The 20,075-nt window shown below is 40.1% G+C and overlaps 1 protein-coding gene across 3 annotated transcripts in view; it reads right to left on the bottom strand.

The window, feature by feature from the left end:
* The window catches only part of LOC145442933 (uncharacterized), a 356,044-nt gene that overhangs the window by 30,368 nt on the left and 305,601 nt on the right, over nucleotides 1-20,075 (bottom strand). For 2 of the 3 annotated variants that reach the window (XM_080320984.1, XM_080320985.1), the window contains exons 2-3: nucleotides 3,163-3,291; nucleotides 410-487 (exon numbers count right to left, since the gene is read on the bottom strand). The exons of the other annotated variant lie outside the window; for it this stretch is intronic. In XM_080320984.1, the coding sequence (XP_080177110.1) occupies nucleotides 410-487; nucleotides 3,163-3,223 (139 nt within the window). In that variant the 5' untranslated portion in view covers nucleotides 3,224-3,291. The remainder of the gene's footprint in view (nucleotides 1-409; nucleotides 488-3,162; nucleotides 3,292-20,075) is intronic. 3 annotated transcript variants of the gene reach the window in all.

The following is a 20,075-nucleotide window of genomic DNA, read 5'->3' as shown; positions in this document are numbered from 1 at the left end:
GCGAATAAAAAATACTGTGAAAGATCAATTTCATAAGGCATCAACATCACTCAAATAATTACTTTCGTGCTTTTAATCATGTTTGATAAAACTGCGTTGCGTGAAACTGTACTTTCTCTATTTCATACATGCCCGTAAAATCGCAACGTATACTAACAGTTGAAATGTATTCATTTTAACGTATGTGGGTTGGGTCGCGAGATGTCAATAAAACTTAATTTGGGTCGCGGTCCAATAAGTTAAGAACCACTGTGGTATTGTGATTTGTTACATAATAAGTTTGAAAAATCCTATCTCTCGGCCCAAACAGTTGGTTTGCGAGAACGAACCTCTAAAATATATGGGGTTCCCTCAGCAAACTCGAATCTGAACAGAAGTTTTGCATCATCCCTACTTTAAGCATACTTACTTGGGTAGCATCTGTTCTCCAGGTCACGGCATTGGTAACCAGGCGGGCAGTCCAAATCGACGTAGCAGTAATAATCCGCTGGAACGACAAATATGACTGTGATATTAGTAATGGCATTCTATAATGCAAATTCATCTATCACTAACGGTATCATCATTGATTTTTAGAACTCTAATCTTTCGCTACCTGGTCAGTTATTTAACAAATATGATTAATTCTTACTTAATTTCGACTACATCACCGGACCACGATCTGGCTTATTGACTTGGCCTAGTAACAGATGTCACTTTATGTTCATTGCTAGTCCGTTTTATGTTTGCTTCTAGTAGCACTTCCTTCAGCATGCATCCCTTTTATTTCAGTGGTTCTCAACCTTTTTGTCTTCGAGGACCCCATTTGGACGGCCGCGGACCCCCAAGTGTTAATGCAAATTTAGCTCTAATATCGTGAAACCGTCATCTGTCTTGTGCAAATATTTACTGTAGTGTAAGCTAGTGACAAAAAATAGTAAATTGAAAATAACAGCACACTATTTATGTAAAAATTGGTAAGACTTTTATTATTTCAAAGCGAATTCTGTGGCTGCATTTCTTGAAATACGCGGCCCTGTCTGGAAAATCAATTTCCACACCGAGAAGTGGTGGCGACTATACCAGACGTTTCCGACGACGCTTCTGGCTTTGAGCACAATATATATGGCACTAATTTAACCTCCAGCCTAGTCATTTTTATCTATAGCAGTTGATCTCGAAGTTATTCTGCAATAGCCGTTTTGGAAGTCACAGAAGAAAAGAGATTTCTTCCAAAAAATAATCGTGCAATATCCCCAAAAACCTCTCCGAACATCAATATCCTAGTATCAGTAGGCAATTTGGCAGTTAAAATGAGTTTGCACAACATAGGGTATTTCATCTCAGACGGCCATTCTTTTGATGTGAGTCCTGACATTTCAGCAGTTATGAAACGAAAGTGCTTCGTGATATCTCTAAGTTGAAACAAAATGCAAATTATGTTATCAACCATTTCACAAATTCGGAGGTTTCGCGGATCCTTGAAAATGCTTCATGGACCCCCGATTAAAAATCACAGTCTAATTTGTATATTCTATCATTATTATTTTTAGGCCAAAGGTGATTCTGTGATTGAAAGACTATTCCAAATCGTTTCGACTACTTCAAGAAATTTCTTTGCAAGACTAGCTTGTGGTATCTTGATGTAATGGGATTATCTGTAAACTGAAGTGAAATGAACTTCTGTCAAATATCATTTGTTGTGAAATGCGTCCTTCGAGCAGAATGATTTGATGTTACACAAAATGTACTGGAGTCGCTATAACTGACAAGACACATTAGTGAGATATATATTTTTGGCGAATTTAGTTTCTGCATGTGTGACCACCGTGCTGTAGCCTGTATCAGCTGTAGGTGTGGATAAGATTGGTCATATAGGTTAAACCAGGAGTGTCAAATATACAGCCCGCGGACCTTATCCGGCTAGTCAGACGATTTCATCCGGCCCGCGAAGCAATTCTGCGTAGATTGAAAAATTGATATATTTTCCAGCACATTGGTAGCAATGCTGAGATTTTTTGCAGGACATAATTCCATGTTCACAGGCGCCATCATAACCACCCTACTAAGGCTCTGTGGTTTCACTCTATAGCTACCACTTACTAGTGTAAGTCGGTGAAATTGACATCCAATTTCAAGAATGCAAAAAGTGCATACTAAGTTCAGAGTTTTATACAAATATGGACGAATAAGCAGTTATTCACAGAAAACGCTAATGCAGAACCGCTATATGCAGTTTCCATGGAAATTATATTAGTTTTAGCACAAATGTGTAATTGAAATATCCATGGTCGCACTGCTGTATCACTTTCTAACCAATAGATCCCCAGACATGACAGAAACCGGACTCGCGGTTTAATAATAATAAAACTACTTCCAACGTCCGCAATTCCAATTAAATATCTTGTATTCCTCATAAAGCATATGCAGGGCTTACGCCAGATTACGTCTAACTCAAAGGAAGCATAGAATATGCAAACTTATATCGCCGTTAACGCCACTGTATTAGCGGTTCTTGACTGTATTCAACCGGACAATCATCGTATTTTTGCCAATTTCATTGTTTGCCAAAAACATTGTTGTGACTTGCTACTTTGAAAACCATATGATCCATGAATTATCCATATATGCTTTTAAGGTATTCAAGGGAAAAGCAAGAGCACGAGGTAACATTTTGGAATAAGTTGACTGGTCCGGCCCGCGAGCGATTTGAATGCTTGAATCCGGCCCGCGACGTAGTTTGAGTTTGACACCCCTGGGTTAAACACTTCCGATAGCTATTTCTAAAATCCTGGAAATTATATCCGAATATAAATGAAAGATAATACATAACTGATTCATTTGCTGGAACTGATTATTGACTACCTGATTGCCTACACTATTATGTCTCCGTTGGCTTAATGGCACGGCTGGAATGCAATCTTGGGGGCGCTCGAATATGCATGGCTTGACACACGTAACGTTGCAAAAATTACATGAAGTGACTTGAATCAGCGTTTCAGAAACTCGGATAACTCCTTATTCGAAGCGAAAGCGTTGGGCGAATTTCCGAAACCGGGAGAAACTAATGTTTCTTTACTTTGAACCAATGCCGGCATTTGTACCGTAGAGTGTATGTTGCCCTCCTTCGTCCCATACACCGATAAAAACTAATCACGCAAAGTTTCTCGAAATTACGCTTACCATAGTCTCCACGCACTCCGCTCATGCTTAATGTCAGAAAAATAATGCCAGCCAGTTTCATATTTATGGATCTAGTTTGTCGAACCCACTTGACTATTCCGGGAAAACAATGTTGCAGAATCTAATGACCTGAAATATCACAACGTAGAGTTCACATGGTCAAAATATAGTTTTTTGGTCACTAGCTAAAGAATTAATTTTTATGGCGAGACGGCTTTCCGCTATATTTTATCATTATGGTTTCAGTTTGTAATTTATTTCTTTACTTAGAATCGTGCAGCTATTGCTAAACAAAAAGGCTTTGCGCTAATAAAACATTGCGCGGAAAACCGCAGGTTCACGACTTTATTGCGGACAGGTTGCCTATTTTCACTATAGTCCGATCAAAGTGAAGCCGAGCTGCTTGAGTCCGACTAAAAGGTAGAACTCAAATGACAAGCATGACTTTTAGCGCAAGTGAATCAATTGCTTCCTGTCAAGTTACCATTATCCATTGGTCTCTAACTCAACAGTAGTGCTGAGACACATTTTAAGCATTGCAGACATTGTAGAATTATTCGTCAACCGATGTTCAAGCCTTCTACTCGGTGGAATGTATTTGTTGGGGAAGGTGTACAAGAGCAACAGTGCAGTCTGATATTCTGCATGTGAACATGTATAATGTATACATGGGCTATTCGACCTATATAATCGTCAACTAAATCTTTTTAATCATAGTAAATTCATTGGGGAGGTGGAAATTTTTTTTCGCTGGGCGCGACAGGAAAACGAATCCATATACCGGTCCCTAACATACATACTCGTGATTTTGGTGCACATATCGTATGCCCGTAAGGTGTTCTCCTTCTACTTATACGCAGATTATCTCAAGATAGCACAGAAAACCGCAACGGCTCTCCGCGGTGACAAGTTCCCAGTAGGTAATGCGAATGTTTGGGCATTTGTCGTCCAGCTGGCCCATGACGATTCAGCTGGAATTCTGTCGTACTACGAACGTAATCGAAATACGGGCGATGGCCGCGAATAGCAAAAAAAGTTTGATGGTGAACAACCCTGGATTAGGCTTAGTACGGAGTATGTATCAAGGGTGTACGATTTTTGAGTAAACTGCAGATGGGTGTACCACGACGAAAAAGGTTGAAGAGCACTGCTCTATAGCACGAGCCGTACCTATGAGCTTCGAGTAGGACACGGTAATTCACGCATGCCAGAATGGAATCTGCGTTCTATCGAATTATCCTCACGGCTTACTGCGTAATACAGTCAAGTTCCTTGCACTCTCCAGGCCTATATTTTGTGATATATCATATCTTTATGTCCTATGTCTGCCCGCTGGTGCAGAGTCGAGATACGTTGAAGCTATCATATATCGCGAAAACCACCCAACGAGAAACGACACACTTTCCGTAAGAATGATGTAAAGCATCTCGTATAACTCAACTCTGAGCTGCATTTTTATATCACATCATGTCGGTGTCATTAATTTATACTTCCTAAATGTGCGAAGGGGCAGGAAGCAATGATGATGCCAATTCAGTGGATGAGTTATAGACGTGTGCTTTAAGTATGCTGGCCTGTAACTGACGGCTCAGGCGTCACTACGAGCATAGGTAATTGAAATAACACTGGTCTACACGATTTTTGCACCAGGACTTCTTTGGGTCAATTATACTTAAGTTGGGGGCGCTGAACACGAATCTGACGTTATTATTGACCTATCACATCACGTTTTTGAGATATTATATATGTTGAATATTTAGACTTTTTCGAGGTACTCAAGTAGATTTGGGCTACTTGCGGTTCTAACTAAAGTGGTAACGTTTTACAACTACTTAAACATCTGCGTGAACTGTATTCTGGATGAAGTAATTACATTTGCAATTTGGTTTTTGCAAAGTAGAAAGTAGTTTAGTGATAATATTGCATCCCTATCATGAGTTAAATTGTCATAAGAAACGCGGGAAATAGCCTCTGAATCACGGTACCTGAATATATTTTTCTAAGATTCTACCCATGGCTGGTGTCATTATAGTCATTTTGCGTTAGCTGCGACGATACATCTTGCGATTTGTATGTAGCACCCTCCGACAAACTGTTGAATGTATGCAACCACCCTCCCATCGACGAAACATACTTAGATATAGTAACTGACTTTCTCATACCTTTCATTTCGTCTTCCACTTAAAATAGTTTTCACAAGTCTAAGAAATTATTACTTCTACTTGCAATTGAGTAGAAAGGTAAGGCGTTCGTTACTTGTGCTACTTGAGTAGCAACGCCGATCACTTCGACGAACTCTAGCTCATAGTAAAATATAGCGACAAATCAGAAACCGCCAAACATGTAAGCCCTTTGTATTTAGAACTGGCTTTGTTCATGCAAAACACTAAGAAAAAGCAAGCCTCAGAACCATATAAAAACATCCCACGAAATGACCAAATGCTCATATTTGTCTCTCTTCCAGCAGAGAACACACGGTATTTGGTGTAGCCCACAAAAGGTCCAATGTGGAGGCGGATCGACTGTCCTAGGACCGATGAATATTAATTTCTATCGTGAAGTAACACGGTCTTCAGGTTTCGAGTTGGGCTGTAAGTAGGGCTTGGCAAAATCGAGTATTTGAGTGACTCTATTCCGAATCACGTAATATGCTTCGAGTCGAGTCAAGTAATTGACTATCACTGATTGTGTAAAAGTTGAAATTTGTACCTTTTATGCGACCACAAAGAATATAATGGCTTCTATCCATCACATTAACCCTAGATCACTAAGACTTGAACCGCTACACGAATGGCGAGGTGGGGTCAATTTGACCCCACTAGTTAGTATGCTTTTTTCCTTACTAATTTCGCTATACAGCTGTTTAATAACCTCTTGCAGGACGTTATAACGATGAATCTCTCTTTTTTAACCGTACTGTCTACCCATTTCAAACTTCCCCCTGAGGCGTAACACCATTACACGAATGGCGAGGTGGGGTCAAACTGACCCCATCAGATCTGAAAGCTTGTCGTCATGCCTCGTTGACTCCACGTGACATAAACAATGCTAAAGAGCCATAAACAGTCGGAATCAATCCGATTACAATAAGGAGAAAAATACTTAGTCTGCCCAGTATACTTTCAAAATCTGACCCATGCTCAATCAATAGCTCATAGCGGCGACGTATTAGCGATAATCAGCTTATGCTTTATTCCGACTGATAATGTATATAGCAATTTAGGATTACGTGGCTGGCAAGAACAATGCGACCGCACATGAAAATATGGCTCACATATTTGTTCACCTGGGGTCAAATTGACCCCAACCTTAGTGATCTAGGGTTAAAGATACTTAGGTATCTTTTCGACAATAGCGATTTCGTTGCACTTTGTGACAATGTTGTGGGATGATCATGACTTCGAAAATGTGTTTTCAGTGACGTTCGTAGCTTTATACTACGTGTTTCGTATGCCACGATACCGTCAATTAAGGTTTCAAGGCTTCAACATTGAAAATTAGTATCGAAAGTATCAAAATTAGATATTATTATTTATTATTAGATATAATTTTGGGCCCCCTTCGACCTCGAGACGCACATAGTTGGGGATTTGCGTTGCGGCAGCTACGGTCCTGATCGCAGGTATTAAAACTCCTACACGTAGGGAATTATTACCAGGAATCCCAAACATAAGTTACATGGTGATATTTCTCCGAAATGCAGAGCTATCACTGAAACGAAACTACTGCCAAGAGGTAAAATAGCAATAAACCGAAGAAATGTATCGAAATAATATACCTAAAGCTCCACTTGGCACTTATTCCACTCCGGGAAGATTGAACATTGTGTGAACACTGAAAGCTGACTTTTCATGTCATGTGATGTTACATCATTATTTCGATACACTGCAAAATAATACCATAGATGTTTAGCATTCTGCTTGTCACGTGGACTTCGCTCACACTAGTCTCAAAATTTTTGATTACGGGCGTTTTTGACTCAATCCACATGTTTCGATGCATCGTACTATGCCCATTGAGTGACCATATTTTATAAATCGTAAGTCATTCTGAAAACTCGCATAGGTGGACCCCTAGTTCTTCCGCACGATTTCGTATACATCACCGTTTCTTGAATTTAACAGTTCGGTGTATTATAGCGAACCTAACTTTAATTTCTATATGCTACCGTTCATTTGGCATTATGTTCTGTTGCACTTCTACGAATATCCTATACTCAAGAAATTGTTCATTACGACGAATTTCCTTCGGAATAGAGCGAATATTGTTAATGGATCAGTTACCCAAGCGTTTCCCAAGCGGGCGTTGGAATGCTCTACTTTCCTATCCCTACTGGAGCGTGGGAATCTCGGTGACAGGTATAGCATGTGGTCACCACACGTCCTCTTTTAAGGTGATTTGTCCTATTCTGGGGGAATTTGTCGTCTCTTCTCAGTTAAAGTATTAAAATGCCATGAAAGAGTCGACTTCCAGGCACAGATGCTAAGCAGAATTGTGTTTTTTCGGGAGTCGAGACAAAGTGATGAACTATTTTTTTTTTAGTCAACACAGAAATTTTGGTGGAAAAATTTTCAAACGCACATGTTCACTGTCAAGGAAGCATTCGTCACAGTAGTGACCAAGCTGAAGTATTAACTCAAATCGCCAAGACATATTGCTGTCAGCAAATTTGAAATAAAATTATATATTAATTTAATTAAATAAGTGTATCTGCCATTATTTAGGGTTAGGGTTACCATATTTCGAGATCCACAAAAGAGGACACTTTTTACAAATAACGAAATATTATCGGACGAGAAAACGGGTCATTTGAAAATCATTACGGAAAATACTGTTGTGTATTACCAACTCGACTCCCAAAATACCGGCTCTAACGTGATACTGTTGAGTTGACTGAAAAAGGTAATTTTTCAAACCATACTTCCTCAAGAACCGCTTGGAAGTCCGGGTTCCAGATTTAGCGTCATTCATGGCGTTTTTCAGCTGTGCCTGTACAATCGTCTGCTCGTGGAAGCTGTAAATGAGGACGAATTGCCAAAAAGGAAAGTATTTAGGCGTCCTCGGAGGACATCATCTGTTTCCTGAAAAAAGACAAATCCTCCTAAAGGATGACATATGGTATCCCTAATATTACTGAATTGAATTCGTTACAATTCGCTGCCGAATTGTTTTCATCCACATAAATGTATTATCTCCATGTATCCATATAGTTACTATATGATAGGCTTACCATCCGTCCTCTTTTAAGAGGATTTGTCCTCTTTTTTGACTGTTTGGAAAGTGTCCTCGGAGGACGCCTTTTTGTCCTCTTTTTTGAGAATTTTAGTCACATGTATAGCAACATTCGACTGAGAGGCCGTAAACAGCACGGATGTGACGTCCCGGCGGGTATTGTGGGAGCTGAGTAGAAAGTTGACCTTTTTTTTAGTCAACCAACCACAAACTGGGAAAAATTTACCATTTTTTGAGAATTCTCCTCCGGTTTTGCAATTCTAAAACTCCTGAAGAAGTCCTCTTTTCAGATTACCAAAATATGGTAGCCCTACTATTTTATCAAATAAAAGTTTGGTACTTACTCAAGTAGATCTGAATTTCACTACTTCTATTTCTACTTTATAATTTATTTGTGATCTACATACTTACTTTTCGCCATTTTCAGTTTGTCAAGTAGAAGTAGTTTAGTCCTCGAATCAAGAAGATAGCTTGAGTAATTTCGGGGCTGTTTTCATGGAGTATCAACATTTAATTTTCATAAAAGTTGAGTTAGGCCTAGAATTTTGGTCGCACTTCGCGCGCAGTGAATGTGGAGTGTCCAGTATGATTTCAAGAAAGTATCGTTGAATATAATTTAGGTAGCGGGTGGGCGTGGTTCCGTTCACACAGCATTGTCACCCTTCGCCATATCAAATATTGCATCACAGTATATATGGCTTATCATAATGTTTGAAACTGATGTTTCGCAATCTAGCATTTACTTATCATATCGTAATCTAGCTGTCCATGGCGTGTCCTAATCTGGAAAAGTGGACTCTGACTTTTCTTTAGTTTTAGAACTGTTCAGGATACCAACCTTTAGAACATTCTGGACTAAAGACATTAAATACATGTTCCGTTTCTAGATTTAGATTTCACTTGCAATTCCCAGTACCGTATATTTTGATTTCTAATTAATATCAGTTCTTTTGTCTGGATAACATACATGTTGAAGTATAAAAGCAAGTGTAGTAATGCCTTCAATTTCCAGAAATAAAGCTTGCAGCAAACAATACGTTCATATTGCCAAATTTATTCCAATGGAAGCTTTTCGACTTGCTCTCTTCAGCAGTGAACGCCAGTAAATGAGGTTAACCAAGTTCGAAATATAGAAAGAATTTTGTCGTTGTGACATAATAATGACAAGTACACAGAGTCGCGAACGGCAGTAATCAGTAGGGATGGTGTGAACATAGTGTCCTATATGGTGTCGACACAGGCAAATCTCACGCCTCAGTGAAATTGTATCACGTCACAATTTCCATTTGGCTACAGGCAATTTGACGGTCATTTTTGACCGGCTTGCCGAGCATTAAATTTGGTAAAACGGGTATCAGTCGAAAGCTGACTCTCCACTGATTACGAAAATATAATTTTTATTCCGCTCGTGGCCCTGGAACTCCCACAATCAGCCTCGAATTTTTCATTGTTATGGAGATTGGCATTGGGACGCAACAATGCTGTCTGGCGAAACGAGAGAGTAGCTCAGGACGTAACAATGCTGTCTGGCGAAACGAGAGAGTAGCTCAAGAGAAAAAGAGCCAGACACCATTGTTGCGTCCCAATGCCAATCTCCATAACAATGAAAATTTCGAGGCTGATTGTGGGAGTTCCAGGGACACGAGCGGAATAAAATTTTTATTTTCGTAATCAGTTCAGAGTCAGCTTTCGACTGATACCCGTTTTACCTAATTTAATGCTCGTCAAGCCGGTCAAAAATGGCCGTCAAATTGCCTGTAGCCAAATGGAAATTGTGACGTGATACAATTTCACTGAGGCGTGAGATTTGCTTGTGTCGACACCATATAGGACACTATGGTGTGAACGTGAGGTTCACGTTCGCGTTCTGTGTGTTAACCTCGGCAATTTAGAGGTTCACGCTCACAACGGAATCTTGGTAGGTTCTACACTGTGAGCCTTTTTCATATATTACAATTTTCACTTCATTATGACATCTTCCGTTCAAATTTATTGCATTTCAACTGCGGGCTACTCTATTCATGGCGCTGGCAGTATAAAAATCTACAGTAAACGAGCATGCACCTTGACAATCTCAAATGTTTTATTTGCTTTGTTACAAAAGTTTGCTCGAAATATCCAGCTTAATTACCGTTTGTGACTCTCTGCTGTGAGCTTGACCCGCAATCACACAACATCACGAGCGAAATACGTAGTCAGCAATGATGCTTACTCGAACAATCAATGAGATTGATATCATTTTCTGATGTAAAAAATCTAGCAGGTGTTCGGGGTCAATCTTGACTTCATAGGTTCACTGTATCATTAAAACCAAATCCGTACTATTGAGGTGTTGGCTACTGCTGTATAACTTGTTAATGGAATAAAATCGGTAGCAAGTATAGAAACCCGTTTTACACTCTGCCTAATATCAATGTAGCAATACTCAGAGGCCGAACACATTGTCCGGTCTGGGCTAGACCGTTAAGGCGCAAGCTTTTATTCCCTGGTAAGTCGTCGAAATTGTTGGCTAAGCGACGGAAAATATTGATTTTATGGGATTATTATATCGTTTGATTGCCTCAGTTGATACATTTAGCGACGTTTAAAACGCCAATATGTACCTCAGCATTGTGGCATTATGTGGCCCGAGTCGTCGCTAGGTACCGTGTACAGTGTACACTGTACGAGTGTACACTGTACATTGATATAGGCTATCACTTCACTGAAAGATAGGATTGGAATTAGCAATAAGACGTCACGTAACGTCATGAGGTTCACGTTCGCGTTCACACAGAACCTTTCAAAAAGGTTCGCGCTTACACGAACCTGAACGTTTCTGTGGTTCACACCATCCCTAGTACTCAGCGCACGGTTACGGTACAGCACACACAAAATCAGCAGTAAAACTATAGATAACTAACCTACGGAGGTTAGTTATCTCTAGTAAAACAGCCGAATGACAAAACAACACTAATGGAAGATTCCCAGCGTGTAGAGATGTTCCTTCTGGCGACACAATATAGCATTTTTACGGTCCACCATATTTTTATGAACGTTTACTAATCGCACAATGTGTTTACACCGTATGCAACTCACCATCTCCGTATTGCTCTTCGACTAAACTACAGGCCTTATAGTATGGGGGAGTGCGCAATACCACGATATTTTCTAAAAAGTGCTGTTTGAGTAAACTGAGGATTAGTATCGCATTTCCATATCAATACTATCATTTTCATCCCATGATGTGGACGAATGCTAATCCTAATGATATCGAAAATTGGATACCTGTTGGTATGCATCAATATGAATCAAGCTCGTCACCTTTCGCATAGCTCAATTTGTACCTTTTTACAATCCATGTGAACGAATTAGGATCGTTTTCACAACTACTTACTTACTTGAGTACTTTTAAAGTCAGTCAATTCTACTTCTACATCAAGTAGTTTTAGGTTTCTTATGTAAGAAGTACTTCTACTTGTACTTGAGTAGATTTTTTCGTCGCTACTTCTACTTGAGTAGCTTTCTTGACTACTTTGACCACCTCTGGCAAATACTCGTTCTTTCGTGATAGTTCTTTAATCGGGCTGCGATATTGGACAGTGTTATTGAGTATGCAATTATGCATGCTAATGGGAACTCGATCATTACTGCGCATCATCGTCATTCACTCCAGTAAGGATTTTCGAGCGTAAGTAGGGGATGGCAGAAGAGTAGCCCAAAACCCCATGGTATTTTATGTTGGAGACAAATTACTGATTTGATACGCGATTTCCAATTTGTAATCACCTGTTTCGTAAACTTGGAAATGTGCAATGTGCATACTGCATAGTTTAATTCGTTATGGGCAATGCGCAATGTGCATGGCACAGTGTTCAATTCGATTATTTGATTCGTTTCAACGGGAAAATATTATATTCCGATAAACTTGATCGACACCGGATGGACTGGTAACGAGTGCACCAATATCGAACGTCAAACCATTGGCCATTTAGTACAAATCGAATTTCTATTCATCACGTCGTTATATCCGCCCATATTGCTCTTACTACAGTTACAGTTGAATAATGATCGCACATTTAAAGATTGAATTGAGCTGTATGACTTAATGTTAACGAGTACAGTGCCAGTGTTAAAACGCCACATCAGAATTTTAATGCTGTACAGCATAGTTGGATCAAATACAATATTTCAATTCAATTACAATTACTTCCTTGCATGTTTCAATTACATTACAATTACAATTACCCAATGCTAAAAATATCAAATTACAATTACTGTTAAACATGAATTAATTACAATTATAATTACAATTACAATTACTTTTAAACAGGTAATTGATTCAATAAAGAGGTGTTCGTTGACAACCGTAGCGACGTAATTAGCAACATTCTCAAGCTATTCATCATGTTTCATTCCTGATATGTAGAATACCCTTTAATTAAAAAAAAACTCGAACGTATTCGAACTATCCCTAATCATGAGTACTGAAAACTACAAGCACAGAAAAATGTTTCAAGCGACTGTTAAGAACCAAAGGTCTGAGCGGCTAACAGCGAATAGGCTACAGGACAGTCAATGAAATGTAATCAAACGATTAGAGCTGAGTCAGGATAATGAAATGTAATTGGTAAGGCGTCGGCGATAAGGATGATACCGATAAGGTGCGTAAAACTAAAATAAATGCAAAAGGAAAGAACCTCCTGATAACTAAGAATTACAATATTTTGGTTCGCATTTACATTTTCACTTGCTCGGAAACTGTTAGATTGCATTTGATGAACTTTAGGGTGCGAAAAGTTTATGGCCCCAATAAATTTGGCCAAGATTGGGGGTAAGATTGGGATAGCATCTCTACAAATGCGTGGTCAAGTTTGATGAAGCCTTGGTTGGAAACTTGATTTTGTTTGCTACTGTTGCAATAAGCCCCGGTACTGGTCAGAGATTTAAAAAGAATTTTGACCGTGGTGTAGGAAATGGTTCAGCACAGGTTTCAGAAGAGTTTATTTGCTGTTCATCCATTTTTGAAATATTAAGATTTAGTTTAGCCCACTGGTTCTCTAGCTTTTTTAGACACTCCCCCCTTTATGACAGTGAATATTACGTGCCCCCCCCTTATCGTCATAGCACACAATGAAACCAGAAAGTTAGCAATCCATACATATAGTTTGATGGTATGGATGGTTATGACTGTTGATGAGAGAATTCTCCAAAACGAAATTCAGACTGTACACCGAGCAATAACCATAAAACGAAGGTGAATCGGGCCAAGTGCGGAAAAGATTTTATTTCAATGGAGCGTCGCGCTCCGTTCAGATGCTTTCACGCCGCCCAAGGGGGCACGCCCCCAGTTTGAGAACCACTGGTTTGGCCTGTATTGTAATTCACAAAGTTTTCTGTTGCTACTGAAATATGGTAAACAATTTAGCGTGACTGAATTATCTAGTTATAGTGCAGCACGCATAGAACACTGATGTAAATAGGCTAATTATTGCATGTGGTGACTGTTTACTAAGGCCTTAAGGCCCCTCGTCGTCATCCTGGTTCGTACCGGATTTTCACTGGTGTGACGAATAAATGATTGATTAAATGATTATTTTATGTTGTGATTGTCAAGGTTCCATGAAAATGTAATTGACATTGTAATTAAGCAAAATTTTGATCCAATTACAATTACAATTACGATTACTTGAAGAGACTCTTTGGGGTACAGAACTTTAATATACATTTTAATAATATATTCATAGTAAAATATACTAAAACCCGAAGCTTTTCGAGCTGACACTTTTCAAGGGCAATCGTCAGCAAATGGAGAATTTCAAAAACATGCATCTAGCTACATTGCATACAATCATTTAAGACGTCATAGAAACTAACAACATGAAATACAGGCAAACCGCGAGCGCAGCTAGTGGCTAATTTGTAGATTCACTAAAAATTCCTTCTGCTGACACAAGCGCGGTCGGTGGATTTTCATATAAGTCGATTCCAGTACAGACAGATGGAAATTAGTGCGGCCTCTACCTAATATAGAAAATCTTTCATCGCGATAGTTTTTAGCGCAAGTTGCATTCTCAGCCAAATGCTTGCCGATGGCAGAGTTCATAGCCATGGCCTGATTACGTTCTAGTAATCGCAGATCAGTTACGGCTGCGTCTTCGCGAGAGTCCAATATGCGTGATCTAGTAACGCTCGGAACATGTTGTTTGATGCGTTCCTGCAAGCGCTGAGTTGTTCTTCCCATGTACCGACAATCGCAGTGGCACTTGAAATCATAGATATTGCTTTGTTGAGAAGCAGGAAGAACATCTTTGCGCGTTGCAGGAAGCAATTGTTTGGTGGTAAACACAACATTAGTTTTTACGTTATCGTAACAGCAATTTACAGCAGAAATCAATTGCTTTTCAAACCGGAAAGAGATGGGGCCCAGCCACGGTAAATGTATATATACATTTTCCTCGGACCGTGTGTTCGTGGTTTGTGATTTGTTGGGATTGAAATTACTGAGTTTTCTGCCCACAGAACTCTTGATGATGTGTTCGGGGTACCCGTTATCGATTAGAATTTTGCGGATATATTCTAGTTCCGCGTTTAATTTTACATCCGAACAAATCATCAAGGCTCTGTGCACCAACGTGCCAATCAAATTTAGTTTACGGCGATTCGGGCTAAAAGAATTCAAGCGTATATAATGCCCTGCAAACGTTGGCTTCCGGTAAACTGAAGTGACAAAGCTAATACCCCGTTTTTCCACTAGAACGTCTAAGAATGGTAACGAGTTAGCACGCTCTTTTTCAAATGTGAATTTTAAAGACGAGTGTAGAGAATTCAAGTTATCAAAGAAGTCATCGAACTCCGTCTCGTTTTGACAGATAACGAAGGTGTCGTCGACATAGCAACGGTACATGAATGGAGGCTTGGTTTCATCTGCGGCGAAAAGTCTGTTTTCATGGAATCCCACAAATATATTGGCTAAAATCGGGCCAAGAGGGCTACCCATAGCTACACCGTCGGTTTGCATGTAGATGGTATCGTTAAAACGAAACTCAACAGAGCAAGTAGCCGTATTAAGAAGTTCAACGAACACTTTACGCGAGAAGGAAGGTGGTGCTAAATCACCAGCACCATATAGCGCGTTCGCACAGATATCAATGGTCTCCTTCAGCGGCACGTTCGTGAAGAGGCTAACGATATCATAAGAACCGAGAAACATATTCGAGTTTGGAAGGTCGGTGGTTTTCATCTCGTGCGCGAATGTAAACGAATCAGCGACGCAATGCGAATCACACATGGAACGCATTGGTTTCAAAATACCGATAAGTCACTTCGCGAGCTTGTGCTGCGCCGATCTAATCATAGAAAGAATTGGCCGAACGGGCACGTTGGTTTTATGAGTTTTTGGCAGTCCGTACATACGTGGCCTCTGTGCCCCGACCGGTCTGATGGAGGCGTAGACCTCAGGTGTTTTGGAGCCGTTTTTCTTGAGGCTGAATAGTCGGCGCTCTATCCGTCTTTCGATCTTCGCGATGTTATCGAATTCAGCAGCGGGACCAAGTGTCTTGAATTTTGATTCGTCACCCAAGATTGCTTCCATTTTTAGTATGTAATCCCGTTTGTTTAGGATTACAACCCCAGAGCCCTTATCCGGTTTGCTAATGTGAATGTCTGGATTTTGTCGCAATGCTTTTATTGCACGAAAACATTCATTCGTCATTAAAAAAATTGCCGAATCAGTAGGATATCCACAATAGGCATGTGCCAAATCACTCAATTTTGCTTTGAGGGCAGGCAAATTATCAGCGGAGTTCGCTTTGCGATGGTGTAGTTGAGCCATTAACACTTCAAATTCTGCGTATACCTCTTCACTTTCTATGGTAGTAGGTGGTAAACAAAAGTTGAGACCATGAGACAGTACGAACTCTGCAGTGGACGTGAGCAGACATGGGCTAATCGCGATTAGTAATCGTAATCGATTACGACGATTACAGCATTTTCAAGTAATCGTAATCGCAATCGATTACATTCGAGAAAAATCCGAAGTAATCGTAATCGTAATCGACCACTTCCTATATTTAATCGATTTCTTAGAGGAAGAACGATTACTTTTAATATGTACGTACAAGAACTATGACATAAACTGAACATTCGTGAACAAGGAAGAGATATTATACCAGGTAGAGGTTAGTGATAGCACAAACGTCTGACTTCCAATCGTCACTGCTCATTATTACGTCAGAATTAGCTTTGCTCGTCATGGTGTAAGAAGTATCTACATATAATATAGAATGAATGCTTTGTTGCGCCGATAGCAGACGATATAGATAAACCTAAGACCTTGGTAGCTTTCACATCATATTTAACGTCCACTTGCGAATGAATATAACTTTATTAGTTACACATAATATATAGATATTTGATGTAGGCCTACATTGTAGTGTGAACACCGGCCATGCTGTATTTCAGGTTATCAATATAATGCGGCACGCGAATCGATTCATATGTTGAATGCGGCCCACAAGCTGAAAGGTTTTCCCACCCCTAAGTCAACTAATTAACTATTCTCTCACGAAAATTACGCCGACGCGGAAACCTGCTTGACAGGATGCAATTAGCCTGCGCCGACTGAACGCATCCTTCCTTTTCAAATTAAATTACATCGTTTCAAAGTAAGAGTGCAATCGTGAAATTCGGTAATTTTATACTTATTTCCAAATTGAAGAGGGGACTATAGGGTTACTTTAATTCAGTGTTTCTTAACCTTCTCACGCATCCGCAATGCAGCATAGTGCGTTGTACCTACCGAACCATTCACACTAATGCAATGGAATTATCGAGGAATCTACTGGAAATCCATGAGTTGAAATATTTCTCATCAGATCAGATATCTATGGTTCCTCGTGGATGAGGCAATTATTGATATAAAAATCATGTGATTTTGGATGTATGACAAAAATGTCGCTGTGATCATTTTTGCATTTGCTGGCAGTATAGCTTGCTGCTCAAACAGCATTGATGCTTTGTTAAATATGTAGGAATAAACGAAATATTTGGTCCACTGGTACGACGGCGACTGAGATAGTGTAATGGTAGAGCACGAAGATTGTTGATCGGTATGATGTGGGTCAATCCCTAGCGGGTTCAGACTAGTGCGGAGCGGATCGACATATTCTCCGGTCCGACTCTTACGCCAGATTCTGGAAATGACCGTGATCTGGTCCGAAAAACTGCGACAATAATTATTTACTCACAGGATTGTATTGAATATTGATTGAAACAAGGCAAACAGTAAATTAGAAATTCCAAGATCAAGCCCACCCATATCTGAAGTAATTATGCAAACATTTCCATAAACGTTTGACTTGAACTATATTGATTCAAGAGCGGAAGAGGTTAAGGCTGTCCTCTTCCTAGCAAAAAGTACGGATCCGGCTCCGGCCAAAAATGAGAAAATCTGGCTGGATATCCAATCCAGCACCGGTCCATGCCCTTCTCTTATTCAGACCACCTATAATTAACGACAAGGGTTTTATACGTTGCTTACACGCTATTGGTGGTCAGCATTCCGGGATAGCATGGGGAAAATACAAGTGTTCAATCGACAACTTTCCTAAAGATTCCATCGCATGTCCGTCGCCAATGCACCTAGGTGGCGGTGCAAATAGAAAAAAAAACGATCTCTCTCTGTTTCTCTCTTTCATATTTTTGAACTTGAAGTCACTGCTTTCAATTCGGCTATGTTTGCTGCGTAAACAGCATTGATCCGTTATCGAGTATTTGCCATGAAAAGTGAAAACAAATATTGCTGGCCCGCTGGTACGACGGTCTAGTTGAGAACATTGAACGATCCGCTTATAGGGTTTCGACGAAAAGCCAAATACTGCAGTATGGGTGTTATGCAGTGGCGGCTCGTGACAATATCGGGTGGTGGGGCAAGGGCTGCAAGCGACTTTTTATCAAGATGACGTCACAATGGAGTTTTCCAACGTAAACAAGTAACTTATTGGTACGAACTACGATAACACGAACTTCCCGACAACAGTGATGTAACGTATGTGCCGCGAGAGGTCCGCCGGTGAGCTGTGACTTGAAGTGTGGTAACTGCGTAAACGGCGTGCGGAACAAAGATTTCACACGGCTCATGTTCGCACTATACCTGACTTGACTAATTATCTGCAGAAATGGAAATGACTAAACTCGAGAGATTGCGTAAGCCTAGCTGGAAAGGTCAACGAGTTCGGACACATACGCAATTGTTATCTCATAGATTGGACAATGTCATATTGAATCCAAAACATAATTCTGAAGAACTACGGATAGCAGCCTCGGAAATTCGGTCCCGATACAGCATAGGAGATATTTTGGCCTTGATGCTGAAGACTGTCACACGACACATACGGCTTACGGTCTATATGTCTGCTGCAAAATCGCCTTTGGAAAATATATTACCGAATAAATACGTGGATGAAAGCCGAAAACTTGGTACACTGTTACATGAAATCAACGAGAAGTAGCCTCATGACCGTTTTCGGTATGGTACACTGTCAAAATTAATACAAACAGACCAACACCGAATTTTGCGTAAAATTTACTGAGGAATAGGCTTATCATTGATCAAGCGATCAGCTGTTAGCCGCCATCGAAAACGAAACAGCTATCGCGCTTGACAGGGGTTGTAATTGTAAGCAAATGGCCTGAAGGCCACAATTTCACGGTCAAAATTGACACTGGAGAATATAAAATAAAAGTAAATATTTGAATGCAAACCGAGGATGTTAGTAAACTGTTTCATGATATCATCATCTCATCACTTATCTCAGTATGGAACACAGTTAGCGTTAACACAGATACGCCGACTTTTGCGTGAAATCCGCAATGCGTTAGGTAGGCTAAGTGTCAGATCAGCGCACATCTTTAACATACTCGACCTTGATAACGAAATTGCTGCCCTAATCATTGAGTGCCAACCTTGAGACTTGGCACAGCGTTCGATACTAAAATCAAGACATACCATGCAAAAGCTCATGACGGATCTAGGTAAGGAGCATCGTTAAAATCAATGGAGACCAATACCGGCTTTGCGTAAAATATGTTTGCGATAAATGACGAGTCAGCTCTCCCTCGACTTAGGAAACGAAATTACCACTAACACAGTACAGTGACAAACTTGAAACTTGGTACCGCGTTGAATACTAACATTAAGACTTACCGTACCAAATGTCATGACCGATCTCGGTATGGAACATCGTCAAAATCAATGGATACCAATACCGGCTTTTGAGTAAATTCTGTTTGCGATACATGACGAATCAGCACACACTCAACTTCGGAAACGGAATTACTACCCTAAACTTTAAGTAGAAACCCTGAAACTTGGGACAATGTTAAATACCACCATCACGACATGACATACCAAGTTTCAAGAATTATCATGGTGTGAAACACCATCAAAATCGACCTATACCAGCAAAGGTCGACTAAACGCATATGACGGTAACCGAGTTCAGATGTAGATACGATTGTTACATCACACCTTAAGGGCGAGCAGGCTATGTTGCCCCGGTTGCTCGGTCATTTTATGAATAGGAGAGAGTAAATCACTGTTTCTTTATTGTGCGCAGCTTTGAGAGAATAGACAGTGAAAGCTTGTTATGAGCGCTACCGGGGCATGCCCCGGCTAGGCATTTGCAAAGCGAAAACACGGA

This window comes from Botryllus schlosseri, chromosome 7, assembly GCF_051294905.1.
Source record: "Botryllus schlosseri isolate E-star chromosome 7, Bs_hap1, whole genome shotgun sequence".
In the NCBI taxonomy this organism is placed as follows: domain Eukaryota; kingdom Metazoa; phylum Chordata; class Ascidiacea; order Stolidobranchia; family Styelidae; genus Botryllus; species Botryllus schlosseri.
Note: the sequence above shows the minus strand (reverse complement) of the source record. Positions and strands in the feature narration are given on the sequence as shown.